Here is a 14,292-nt window from a genome sequence, read left to right as displayed (position 1 = left end):
GGCCAATAGTACTAGGAAATCTCAGTGTTCTATGTGAAAACCTCAGGTCTTTGCAAACCAGCCATTATCCCCACTGAAAGCTATTGAACAAGTGGATATGTGGAGATGGAAGCATACTATGGAACATGACTACATGTTTCTCCCCAGTTCATTCCTCCTAGTCCAGATTAGATTTTTTTTTTTAAATGAGATAGATGCCAGCTCCTGCATATCTGTAGGTGAAAGCTGATAATATTACGGCACACAAGCATAGCAATAATTACCTTAATTCTAAAAAAGGGCAAGGACAGTCTTCATTGTGACAATTACCACCCCAATCTGTCGAACACAAATTATAAAATTCTGACAGAGATTCTTGCTTCACGCTTAAACAACTGTGCTCTATCAAACATTCATATGAACCAGGTGGGTTTTATTCATGGCAGATTAGCGGCAGAAATATTTGAAAGATTAAACTATTTAAACCGCCAGGCACAAACAACGGATGTTCCAGCAGCTATCCTGTCGTTAGACGCTGAAAAGTCCTTTGATCAAGTGGAATTGCCAGACCTACAAGCAATCTTGAGAAAATTAGGATTTGGCCCTAAATTTTTGACCCAAATTGTATTATTTATTAATCACCGCTTGCCTCTGTTCTGACAAATGGTGTTATCACCTCCATTTCTTACTTAAATAGAGAAATCAATCAGGAATGCTCACTATCACTTCTGTTTTGATATGAACAGGGAACTGTTAGCAGCATGTCAGAAAAACACCTTCCACTGAAGGAATTACCATCTGGGATGAAGAGTAGAGAATTGGTATTCTGCTCACACTCAAAATCCATACGCTTCGATTCCCACTGCTACTACCTGCAGTAAACTATTTCAATGAGTTATCAGGAATTTGGATAATCTGGAACAAATCTCAAGTGATGGATATTTCTTGTAGACCAAATCCATCTCAAATAGAATCATTCTCCTTTCATTCATGCAAAGAGAGACCCTATTTAGGCATCAGGATGGGCTCTAATTTATCAAAGATAGTATCTGAAAATGTGGATGGCATACTCAAAAAAGTGAAAGAAGACAGAGAAAAAATGGTGCTTACTACTACTGTCTATTGGGAAGGGTAAAAGCTATTAAAATGAATATAGGACCAAGATTAATTTACATATTTAGCTTAATTTGACTTGAATTTTCTTCTTCAACGTTCATACAAATAAACAGAGTTGTACAATATTCTTATGGAATACAAAGACACACAGATATCCCACAAGCTACTTAAGAAATCATGGCCAGAAAAGGGGTGGGGTAGGATTACCTGACTTGTATTTCTATCATCTTGCTTTTCAGTTAAAATTTTTAATAAAATAGGAAGAGGTGGTGGGATAGACCCAAGGCCCAGTGTGCCTTGAAATTGAAGAAAAAATAGTTAACCCCTTTATCTCTCTCTCTCTCTACACTTCCATTTTGAAAATGGTTGCCTGCATGTGTAAGGCAAAACACTATTTACCATTACCATTTCTAATTGCACCAACTCTCCTTCCATGCCAATCTGGAATAATCCACCATTTAAATTTGCTACAAGCTGGAAATTCATATCCACGTGGCTAACAAAGGGCATGTTAACCATAAAAGATATTATTGGACAACTTTACCTTCCTTCACATATCTTCATGATAAATATCAGTTGCCAATACAGCAAGGTCCAAAATGCTGCCACTCAAATTTATAAAGGAGCTGGAGAATTGTATGGTAGCCAAAAACATTTTGTGGCTAATACATAAGAATGGCTGAACTTGATTTCTCCTACTGACTACACCATAAAAGAAAAATGGGAAGAGCTAAACTTCTCAATTTTCCTCTGACTGCTGGATTAGTATCTAGCACAATATATGCAGAAAATGCAGTTCTGTTTTCACACTTCTTTCAGAATATAATTCTAAATAGATATTGGACTTCTGAGTGACTGCATGAAGCTGGACTGGCACGCATAGCAGACGTTGAAGATGTGACAGCTCCAAAGCAATTCTGTCTCATAATAGTCTTTGTATATCAAAAGCACATCCACATTTTGGAAGGAAATGTGACACTATTTTAGGTGACCGGGGTAAGAGGTTTCCTGTACATTAAGCCTCTGTGTTCTGGGTATTCTAGAGGATCTTCCCTGTTCAAGCAATGCCAGGAAATGGATTGCCAAGAGTCAGTGGACAGCAATGGCAATCTGCTGTTCCCTCCACATTCTTTGATTTGGCTAGCAGATCTAGCTAACACCACCCTTATGGAAAAGCTGACAATCCATAGAAGCACAGGACCCAACTATGAAGACACTTGGTCTTTCTTGAGACCGTTACTGACTAACTCCAGATACAGAAGCATGAGAAGACCAATCTTTTTTTAGGCAAGGAGAGCGGAGGGGTTGTTAGGGAATTATTTCTTAATGTCCAGGAGTTATTTATCAATGAATCTTTCATATTTGTTATGGTTAAATCTATGCTCCTGCTGTGTTTTCTTTGGCATTGTATTTAAAATACATCTGTATGGGCAGGCGCGGCTCTAGGCATTTTGCCACCCCAAGCACGGCAGGGAGGCTGCCTTCAGCGGCGTGCCTGTGGAGAGTCTGCTGGTCCTGTGGTGACTGGCAGAGCGCCCCCAGTGGCTTGCCGCCCCGAGCACACGCTTGACGTGCTGGTGCCTGGAGCTGCCCCTGTGTATGGGTACATGAACTTCTGAAAAATAAAATTAAAAAAATCCTCCTTTTTATTTTTGCTTAGCTCCAGTTGTGGTACTTCATTGAGGTACAAGTATGTGAAGCGAGCCTGGAGCGATCAACACTATGTGATTTGGAAATATTCCTCAACAAGCCTGAATTAGGCAGAGATTTGATCTCAGTTTATAGACAGAAAAGTGATTCATCTCTGGAGATAAGGCCACGAAAGAATCAGACACAACGGATGGTGACTAAAAGTAAGACACTGCTGGGTTCCCATACCCAGTATAAAAATAGCTAATGGGCTAGACATTTACCATATTATTTATACACAGCTCGTCCCCTCCCCCCACTCATGTGTGGGGCCGATATCCATGTGCTAAATGGCATTTATTTATTTCAGCTAGAGCTAGCAGGAAATTTTTTGATGAAATCTCCTTGGGGGGAGGGTTCAGACAATGCCAACGCATCAACACTGCTCACAAGAAAGGGTTTGTTTTGACCAATTTCTCATTTACAAATATTTTTAACTGAAGTTTCCACATTCTAAAAAATGAAAAATCCCAGTTTTGATTTGAAATGTTACATTTAGAAATATAAGCTAATAAGAGTTAAACCCAAAATAGAAAATATTCAAGATAGACTTTTTACCCTAATTCAGCACAGGAAATATTCTGGAAATCTCATTCCGCCCCCTGCTGTTTCCTGCCCAGCTCTAGTTTTGACCCTGCCTGTGCTCAGTGATCCATCTGCACGGGGACTTACCCTACATTCTACATTTCTTCAGTAGCTTGGTGCACTGCACATTAAAACAAAAACACAATCTACTGGAGAAATGATCCCTGTGTCCCCAATCTTCCCAAATTAGTTTGAAGTGTTATACAGGAATATTCAGTTCTGGACCAGTGGCAGATTTAAGTGCAGTGTTTGTGAACCACACGGCTTGAAACAGAGCCTTTTTAGCATCTGAAGGTGGAGAATCCTGGCTTTCAAATCGATACAGCATTTGCTTTTTCTAATCCCTAGAAGGTCCCAACATGCTGGAATTGAATTTTCACATTATAATTATTTATGGAAAAAGCTATTTGGGGTATTTTTTAGAAGTCTCTAATCTATTGTTCCCCCCTCCTCTCCCAAGCCTTGTACAGTAGGAGTGAAACTAATTAAGGCTCCAGTTCAGAAAAGTATCCTTATTCGGGACAGCACTTAAGCATGTATCTACACATGACTTCAACTGGACTTAAACAGATGATTACTTTTAAGCATGCATCAATGCTTTTCAAACAGAAGCCTAAGGCATGTGGACTCCATAAGCAGAAGATATTAAAAATACTATCTCTCAAAAACAAATTCTTTCAACCTGTACCAAAACAATTTTTGTAATTCGTGCGGCATATAGAGAATACACAGTGCTGTGGTGGGGTCAGGAAGGTTTTCCTTTGCTTGTCCTCAAGATGAGCTGCAAAACTTGCACACTGCTTCATCACTCATGCAGCCATCCCAAATTAACACCAAAAAACAAAATTAACCATCAATATGTTTTTTTTCTGAGTTGTTCATTAACTTCAGTTGCACCTCTTCCCCCATGCTTGTTTGAAATACAAAGAATGAATTGCCACTGGATTTGGTGCTGTTTTTCAGAGTAGAACATTTCAGAATTATTCATGTGTGTAAAGTATAAGTCTCCATGTCACTCTGAAGTTACTGGGTTAATTTAGTGTAGGTTCTAACTGAAGTCCTTTGTAAAACAGTGTAGTACCTAGGTCTTAGATAGGTCTTATCTGTGACACGTAAATAGTATGGCGTCACCCGGTAAGAGCTCCACAGTCATAGTGTTTAAGGCCATAAGGGATCTCCAGATCATGTGTATCTGATCTGCATATCACAGGACACCAACATCCACAGAGTAAACCCAACAACCAATTGTTTCATTCTAAGGGGCATGAACTCCTGCGATTTCTCTAGAAGTAGGTGGCCAAGTTGTGTAAAATTTCAGTTAAGTTTTATATTCTTTGAATTTTGTATGTAGTTTTTGTTTTTCTCTTCAGAAGTTTTTAGTAAGAAGTCTTTGAATTTGGGCTCTAACTGAAACGTCCCCATGGCAGTCCTAAATTTCATTGATAGCTCTTAAAAAAAATTCTATACAAAACTTGGCAGAAGGCTGAGCGCTGAGTAACCTAGTGCACAACAAAGATTTTAAAAAAACTGCATATAGGATCACTTTCAGATGTTATTTACATTACACTTTTATGTCATGTACCTAAATCTGATTGGATAGAGGCCAGGAGCACATAAGATCTTTAGCTGAAGCTTCTCTATCAGGAATAGAGTCTTGTGATGGATTTTATCTTACAATGGAGAATATACTTAACGGTTCATGCACTGCTAGTAGCACATAACGGCATAATCGTCTGTCAGTAGTTGCACATCTACCTCCAAACCCCAGAAACATCCACTCTCCTCCCAACTTCCCATCCCCACATAATTTAAAAATTAATTTAGGAAATTACTGTACAAAACATGTCATTGTGAAGCACTTAATGTTTTTGCAACAACATTCCTGACACAAACCCACAAGAGCCAGGAAATGCAAAGTTAAGCCATCTACCAATACATATCTTCTATTCTTCCCTTGCCGGAACACATCTTATAGTCACAACTACTGTACAGCACACACCACGCACTGCAACTGTAACTCTGCCCCCTCAACACACCCTACTGCATACACCTGTTTACCGGATTGCTCCCCCACCGCCACTTGTAGGTGTGGCTGTTTGGTACAATAGCTGGTTGTATTGGGAAAGGTAACCTGGCAAAGTGATTTTTGTAAAAGGGCAGTTAAAGGGGATGAGGCATCCCTAGGAAGGGCAGAATTAAAGGTGTGGTACACAATCTATGTGCACATGGTGCACAGTAGCTGAGGGAATAGCAAGATGTATGCTTGTGGGTGGAGGAGTAGAGGATGTTTACTGTTGATGGCTTAACTTTTTCATTGCCTGGCTGTTGTGTATTTGTGTTGGGTATGCTATGTGAGTAGCAACCCTAATTATGTCACAACTTTTTAAATATTTTAATATTTTATTGTGGTGGGCTACTTTTTTTCATCTTAAAGATAAAAACAATTCCCTCTTGAGATAAAACCTTTTATTCTAAGTGTCAGATCAAAATCAGCCTTTAAAGCTGAATTGTGAAACAGAGGGGTTTCAATGGAAATGTTAAGGCAAGAAAAGTTACAGCAATGCAACCTACAAGGAACAAACAAGCAGGGTTTTGCTGGTACGCTGTTAACAGTAGAATCCACCTTTTCTGTGTAAAAGCATTGCCTGAACAATCAAAAACAATTTTACTTTTGCATTATTTTAAGATTTCAGTGAAAAATGGAAATCTGAAAGAGGTCAGATTTTAAAAATTGATTTAATCTAAAATGTCTATCCATACAGTCAGTTCATAAGCTTTCAGCTACAGAATCACAGTCTTCTACATTATACAGCTCTGCATTTACTTTTGAAGATCCTTAATGAAATGTTTTTCTCAGGTTTTTTTTTTATTTTCTTATTTTTTGAGGGAATGGGGAAGGATAATAAATATTATACACTATGTTCCTATAAATGCTACAATATATGGAATCCCCATAGTTCTTAGTTACACTCTTACTATGGTGAATGAAAATAGTTTTAGATTTATTGATTACACCTAAGGTCCCAATCCGCAAAGTGATCTGCAGGTGGGTGAATCCCCAGTGCAGACAATGGGGCTCTGCAAAAGAACAAGAGTTCACTTGCATGGATCAATTTGCAGGACTGGAGTCTAAGAGTGTAAACAGAAAATGGACGTATGAAGAACAAAAACTAATAGCTCTTTATGGATGCTTAGTTGGGCAAATCAGAATGGCAAATATGAAAATAATGTAGCTCTTTCATTTACAATATTGACTACCTAAGCAGTAGGATGTTAGGCAGGTGTCCCTTTTCAATAAGTGCAATTCAAAAAATTCTATTCAAACAAATGTTATACACACACACTCACAACAATCAAAGTAAGTGACTAAAAGTGTAAATGAGATTCTAATACAGTATATACTGATACTTACACAGAGCCAAAGCTATTTTATTTTAAAACAAGATGTTTCTTTTGCATTAACCATTCTTTGAAAGCTCAGTAAAAACAGCCATTAACTATTTATGCAAATGTAACTGAAAACTTACAAGTAATATTTGCATAGCTCTCTACATCTCTGTACTAGTTTGGGACACAGTTTTTGAAAAACTACGATAGGTGAGATTATTTTGCTACTTGCTTTTAACAGATTTCAATGCATCTTTTCTGAACTGCACATAATTTTGTGTAGGAAATAACTGTAAAAATGTACAAAAATATATATACACATGCACAGTAAATTTGTACCCTGTATATAGTTTTATTATTTGGTTGATTTGGCTAATATCTGGTAGTTAACAAAAACAACAAAATCACAAGTTTGTAACAATCATTTAGGTTAATGATGTTTAGTTTTCTCAAAGAGAAAATTATTAATTAAAGCTACAGTACTTGCTGGTGATCTTTATGGTTCAGTAACATGCCAGTTTATGGTAGCTTCCTGACGTTCAGGCAAGTAGCATTTGATTGTCACAACTCACAGTTTTGAGACAGCAGAAGCAATGAATGTATTGGGTACATTTTGCATGTGTAACAAATGATAGCTCTGTAACACAATCTAGTGGTTTTAAAAACATTTCATTCACAATAAATATTAGACACCCAAATTAACCATTAGTTTCAAAAGAAAGTTGAAAGTTAAAAATATCCTTCCTTAACAAAAGTATTATGCCGTGACAAAAAATAATAGATGAAACAAGAGTTTTATAAGATTCAAAATACATAGAGATCTCCTCCTAAAGGGATACTGTTAACTTGGATTTTTCTGAAATATTTTTTTTTTAAAATTCCAGTTTCTGACAGAGCCCCTCTTAAATGGTACGTCCTTATTTTTGAAAATATTTCCTTTAAAAATGTTAAAAGGCTGTTTCCACCACCGTACTGGTGTTTATAAAGATCTCTGCAAGCAAGGGGGAGCTGACTATATACAAAGTGCTCTCCAACAGTTCATGTACACAAAGTGAACTTTTTTTTTGCCAACTTTTCAGATTTTTCATAAAACTGAAGTGTTACTTGTAACTATTGTAGGTACAAAATTTTCAAATATGTGTAATTTTTCAGTTATGTTCCTTAAATTTGAAAGCATAGGGGTTAATACAAGAGAATTGTGAAGTGTTTAGTTTATGGATGCTAATCCAGTATCTTGCCAGAGTTCTTTAAAATAGAGAATATTTTCATTACATCTTTCAAGCAGCTGGCAAAAATTGCACATGATCTGTCACATTCAGACATTCTGAAAATGTTCCCAAAATATAGTAGAAATCCTGTGAAGATACTGGTGCACAAGATTGTTGAGGAACTCAGGTAGATACTGTCCTGCCACTTCTTCCCTCTCCAGGTGGATCCTAGTTTTACGGGGAAGCTCCTGACTACCCAAGGAGGGTAGATTCTTCTCTGGGACAAATTCCGATCCCAGTCCTAGTGTATCCAGAGTAATTCCATTGATTGCAATGAAATTATTTCACTTTTGTACTAGCATAATGGTTGCTCTTTGTGTGCATGCTTAGCTGTGTGGTTTCCAAACTCTCTGGCAATTATTTAGTTTCCCGGATCAAGAAGTCAGCTGTACCAGCCAGTGCCTTTCATCCTTTCCGCTATGTTTACTCTAACCTGCAGTGTGGCCTTTATCAGCTTCAGAACTCAGCTTTATACAATATTTGGGTTTGGAGCAGCCCAAGCTCCATCATGGGTTAGAGAACACACAGATGACAGGGAAGTGAGCAGTTGTGGCACACCGTGTTTGAGTACAGATTCAGCAATAAAGATCAAGAGGGTGAGCCTATATTAATACTCACAAATCAGAAGAGGTAAACAGATCAGCTGTTTCAGGACCAGTGGCTTAACTCTTAGCAGCGTTAATGTGTGCACATCTCAGGGAGTCTATATACCCTAAATGATAAGCACTTTTTTTTTCAAGGAAAGTCCATGAACATACCTCCACATTCAAGTTGACTTACTATATATGAATGATACTTAGCTGGGCTCTACCTGTTTATTTTGGCCATGGATATGTTTGATGAATGCCGCTGGCTAATTGGCATCAAAGGACGTGGACATTTTATTATGCCTCTTGCAACAATCTGAAGCATTCTGCCTAGTTTGAGTTTGGGATGAAAATCAACATTCCTTTAATCAAAGGTGCATACAGCCACAGCTTTTTTGACTACATGCATTCGACGAAGTGGGTATTCACCTATGAAAGCTCATGCTCCAAAATGTCTGTTAGTCTTTAAGGTGCCACAGGACTCTTCGCAGCTTTTTTGAGTATTCCCAGGCAGAAAGTGCACCTTCATCAACTAAAAACATAATCACATTAACTAAGTGTTGGTTAACTACACACACACCCAATGTTAATGACATCATTGTGCTAACTCCCTCATGTTAGTCTGGTCCATTTCAGAGGGCTCAAGTACCAGGTAATGATGTTCTTACGCAAACAGTCTTCTACCATATGAGACATGCCTTCTGTAGAAAGTGTCTACTTTGTACCAGTGAAGCCATGTTATCAACAGACTTAGACTTGATTATATGCCAGTTCATACTTATTGAACATACCAAAACAATACTGACTGACAGGAAGATAAAATCCATGGACATTTGTAGTAACTTCTATTAGAAGATATGCTGTACTGCAAAAGATGTTTTGGAAAGCCCCTGAGCTCCACCTGCGGTGTCAGAAGAGAACAGTCTGCAGACACTACATTGCAAGTAGATGGTGGTAGATGAAGACAAGATGAACAACACAGAGGTGAATACAACAAAGCTCCAGAGAAAAGATGTGTGCTTTCCCCATGAATGCCAGGCAACCAGGAAAAGGAACATAATCCTCAGTATTGGTCAGCAATGAAGTGTACAGAGCCCTTCAGAGTGGTTAAAGCAGAACAAAGGACATTGCCCATGTTCTTTGTGCCCAAGAGAAACACTTCACTTGGTGGGACACAAAGTCAATAGCAAGAGCACATTCTGACAGTCAGCTCATGGTTGGCAACAGAGCTCTGTGAGCCAAAGCCTGTAAATGCCAATTAGTATACCACAGGAAGTCCTTCTGCAACAAATTTTTATGCTTTTATGACTGATGGGATGCAACGGTGCCAGCAGCTGGCAAGAGTTCTCCCACCATATTCTTCACAAGGCTCCTGCATTGGGTCGCATGATGCTATTATGGTACTGCATATGGGAATTTGAGGGCGTATGACTTCTTCCTCTATGCCAGTGCTAGGGAGCTGCATATTCAGTCTGGGAAGCCATTTGTCTCCTGAATCAGGGTTGAGCTCTCCAGCAGTTGGCCTGTGAAAGGTCCGCTGAGACCTCATGTTCACAACTGGAGAACTTGAATTTTAATCCAAAAGGTCAAACAATTAAAGCCTTGAAAGACGGGAGGAGTGAAAGGGGAAATGCTTCCAGATTCTTAAAAGACTTATTAAAATTGTGGAGATCATGGGTGAAAATCAAAGACAAAAAAATTTGATATATTTTTGTTTATTATTGCTCTCCGAGGGCTTGGTAGTCAATTATACAAGCTATTTTCTATTAAACCAGAAGAAAATAGTGTAAAATATAAAATCTATGCTCACTGTTCCAATCCAAGCCACTTGCTCGTCTTCGTCAGAGACATTTACTGCAGCTATTTCCAATCATGTCAATTTATACATACTCTGTGTATATATATATATAATTATATATTAAAAAACCCTATCCGAAGAGACAAAAGTTCAAAATGAAAATAGTCTTACACTATTTGTGCAGTGTACTGTGCACTGTTGTACAATTCAGTTTTCCAAATTGTTACCGATATGTCTGCTTAGAATAGTAAAAATTATGCAAATGATAGTATATTTACTACACTTTCAAAACAAAACACGACCAGTATGTTATGATAAGAAAAGAAAATACATTAAACATGTGCTTATTCTCCCCTTGACGTACATGCACTAATCCCATTAACTCTAATTAGGAGTTGCATGCACTAAGAGGAGACAAGACCTCTATAAAAAGAAGGGATTTTTAATCTTTACCCCTGTCTAGTGCCCAACCCCTCCCTCCCGCCACTAAGAAAGGGGAAATATTTGTTAAATTCTGGTAGTGTCTACCAGTACAAAGGCCCCTGCTCACAGGTAACTGTAAAGTATAACCAGTGGTCTTCCTGCTTTGCTCTTGTTACCAAAGCAAGTGCAGTTTAAATATGTTGAACATCATCTTCAAAAAGCAAGTATACAGCATCTGTTAAGTCTTCCTAACAAGCAAGAGTTATAGCCATTACTCAAATAAATAATAATAATAATAATCATAAAAAATAGCAAGCCAACCTGTTTTGGTCCTCTGATTAGAAAACATCAAAGAAAACCAGGGACTTTGCTTTATCAGCATTCAGAATTCTAACTGTTTAAAAAGAGTGCAAAAAAAATGCCTGGTAAGAAAACACACAATCATGGCCATACTCTGCTCCTCAGAAGCCGGTGTTCAACTTGCACTGAAGTTAAGAGTTGTGCACCATTTTTTCCCCTTAGGAAGCATGGCATACTAACACAGGGTCTGAGACCGCAATTCTTAGCTGGAGATGGATCTAACAAAAGACATGGATGCCATGAGACAATCTTGAAAATTCTCTCTTTAAAAAAGATCCCAAATGAACAGTCAGGTGCATGAGAAATTAATGATGAACAACCCCAAATGCAGCATTTCAGTAAGCTATTAAATGAGTCTAAAACTTAAAAGTTCAAAAGAAAATCCTTATGGGCAAATACCTGTGGGGGAAAAAGTTAGAGTGAATATGAAAAGAAGGTAAAATATTACACTTTTACCTTTGGCTACCACAGCAACGAAAAAATTAATCAGTGTTTTAACGAGATTCGGCCTTCACAGAACTGAAATAAATATTCAGAGTTTTGGTTAAGACGAAAGGATGAGAGGTAACAACATCATTTTAACCTTTAGGGTCAAATTCTGCCCTCAGTTATACTTGAGCAACACATTCCACTGCCTACTCTGGAGTGTAGCCAAGTGCAGAATTTGGCCTTTAAACTTGAAGATATAAGTAGTTTCCACATATTTATGAATACCCATCTAAACACACATACAACAGCACTCTGCACAACCTTACAATGTGCGTTTGGAAAGAGACTGGCACAGCCAAGGTTCCAGTCTCCAGTTTTCAACAATGAGCCCAAAGACCAAGTGATCAAAATGGTAGATATTAAAACCCCGAAGATACCTCAGCACCCATCTAGTGTTTCCATTTCTAACAACATGTCTCATCTAGCGATGTATCTCATATCAGTGTCCTACCATAGCCAGCTAAGAAAAGCAGCACAGACCACTGTACAGTCAGAACATGTAGGGTGGAATCCTGGCCCCACTGAAGTCAACGGCAAAACTTCTATTGACTTCAGTGAGGCCAGGATTTGACTCCTAAACACTAGAGCAGTGATATCAGACTGTCTTCTGCAGCTCTTTGCAGCACATGCTATTAAAACACTGTGTGATTTAATTATTAACCAATCAGGGTGCTTATACTATGTTATTAACCAACTGTAGCTGAGAAAATAATATTTGGTCAATCATTTTGCTGTGAGAATAATACATATACATACACACAAAATATTTCACCGGTCATACTGTTTCAATATGAATATATAGTACTATAGTAAATGAAGCAATGATTTGCACTACTGTGGCTCTTTCGGGTAATGTTGATCGCTAATTTGACTCCTGAACCACTGAGTATCACAGCATTAGAGACACTAATTGCACCCTTTCTTTTTAGTGTTGCTGCAGATAAAGAAAAATCCTTTCCAGGACGGCTGTGCTGGTTTATGCTGATTTTCTCAGTAGACTGCTGCAAGGGACAACCAGTGGAGTGGGACTTCGGTGATGAGAAACAGGAACAGAAATAAAGAAGAAACGTCAGTATAACTGTGTAAATAGCCTTCTTTACACTGGACCAAATCTCAGGGCTTACTATTCACTTAAAAAAAGCAAAGCAAAGCAAAACAGATCCAAGGCATGTAAAGTATAAAACAGGGCAGAGCTCAAATCAGCAAAGTGGTGTGTTGAGCTTCAACTGAGCATTGACCAACAGGTAGGGAGGGGAAGCCTTTAAACTGTATTAAAACTAGTGAATCTGATGTACAGTATGTGCTTATCAATAAGGTACCACTCTCATCAAAATTCCATTATCCATTTTCTTGTGGTACAAAAGTTATAGGATGTTGCCTGAAAATAAAAAGTGCCTTCAATAAAATGTACACAAATGGGATTTCATCAGTAGTCATGATAAAATGGCCTTTCCAAATGGCTTTCACCCAAGGAACTGCTGTCAGTGAATTTAAAATGGGTTGTGTTTCCTGGAGCATACCCAGCACTGATGCTGGGAAAAACAAATATTAAATTGGCTTTAGCAAGAGGAAACATTCAATGGCTCCTATTGCAAAGTGAGTTTCAGATTCTTGAAGGATAAACCAGTGTGACTGGTCATATGAAGAAGTAGGTAGCTGTGTCCAATATTTCTCGGCCACTCCACAAACAAAGCAAAAAGTTACCATTTTTTAGCCCAGATTTTCAACCTAAGTTTGAATAAAATGGTCCTTAAACAGACAGAAAGTTGATGTTTTCTCTCCTCTTGATTCTTCTAATTTCTTCATTCTTGGCTCAAGTATTATTCATTAATATTAGTCATCAGTTAATAAGAAAAAGATAGTTTCTAAGTGTTTTTAAATTAAGTTAATTTGATACCATAGTCTGGTTTTATGTGCTCTGCTGCAGCTGTGAGTTATTCTTTTTTCTTGAATTCTTGGTTGCCATAGCTGGAGCCTTTTTCTATTTCAGTTACTCCTATCAGTCTACGAACTCCAAAGGAAGCTTTAAAATATAATACAGAAATTGGAGGTGCATTACAACTGATATAATCGTAAAAATCTGTCTCTCTCTCAGACACACACATACACACTTTGATGCGAGATGGACCATGGGGATTGGATACAAAGGTCACAGACTCAGCAATCAGTAGTGACTCCAGGCCATACACTGTCTCCAATCTGTGTACGTAGTTTCCATTGACTGACACTTTGGATCAAGTACATGTGCTAAATCATTAAACTATAGGGCAGTCCAGATTTAAAGACTCAACAAAAGTGTAACTAGTGCACATGTATTAAAAGAAGCTGTACTGACAGCTCTGAAAGCTGAAGTCTTCCGTTAACCACAGAACATACTCTGTCAGTATGGGGAACATCAGTGCAAACTTCTTCACGCTGCCCAGCCAATATGCTTCACCCCTCACGAAGGGGCTACTGTGTGAATATTAATTAGCATATTAAATGCAACTTAAGAAATAAGAGACTAACCTGTCTGAAATTAAGGCTTTTGAAATAATTGTTTTTCTATGCAAAAATGGAACCCTACGTAACTTGTCCTGAATTTTTATCCAAAATAACAATTTTCTGCAAG

At 38.0% G+C, this 14,292-nt stretch overlaps 1 protein-coding gene across 2 annotated transcripts in view; it reads right to left on the bottom strand.

The window, feature by feature from the left end:
* Positions 1-6,768: 6,768 nt before the first annotated feature.
* Positions 6,769-14,292, bottom strand: part of AGPAT3 (1-acylglycerol-3-phosphate O-acyltransferase 3) — a 154,047-nt gene continuing 146,523 nt past the window's right edge. For both annotated transcript variants that reach the window (XM_032800999.2, XM_032801001.2), the window contains one exon: positions 6,769-13,704. In XM_032800999.2, coding sequence (XP_032656890.1) covers positions 13,616-13,704 — 89 coding nt within the window. In that variant the 3' untranslated portion in view covers positions 6,769-13,615. The remainder of the gene's footprint in view (positions 13,705-14,292) is intronic.

Source organism: Chelonoidis abingdonii, chromosome 1, assembly GCF_003597395.2.
Source record: "Chelonoidis abingdonii isolate Lonesome George chromosome 1, CheloAbing_2.0, whole genome shotgun sequence".
Classification (NCBI taxonomy): domain Eukaryota; kingdom Metazoa; phylum Chordata; order Testudines; family Testudinidae; genus Chelonoidis; species Chelonoidis abingdonii.
This window is presented reverse-complemented; position numbering and strand designations above follow the sequence as displayed.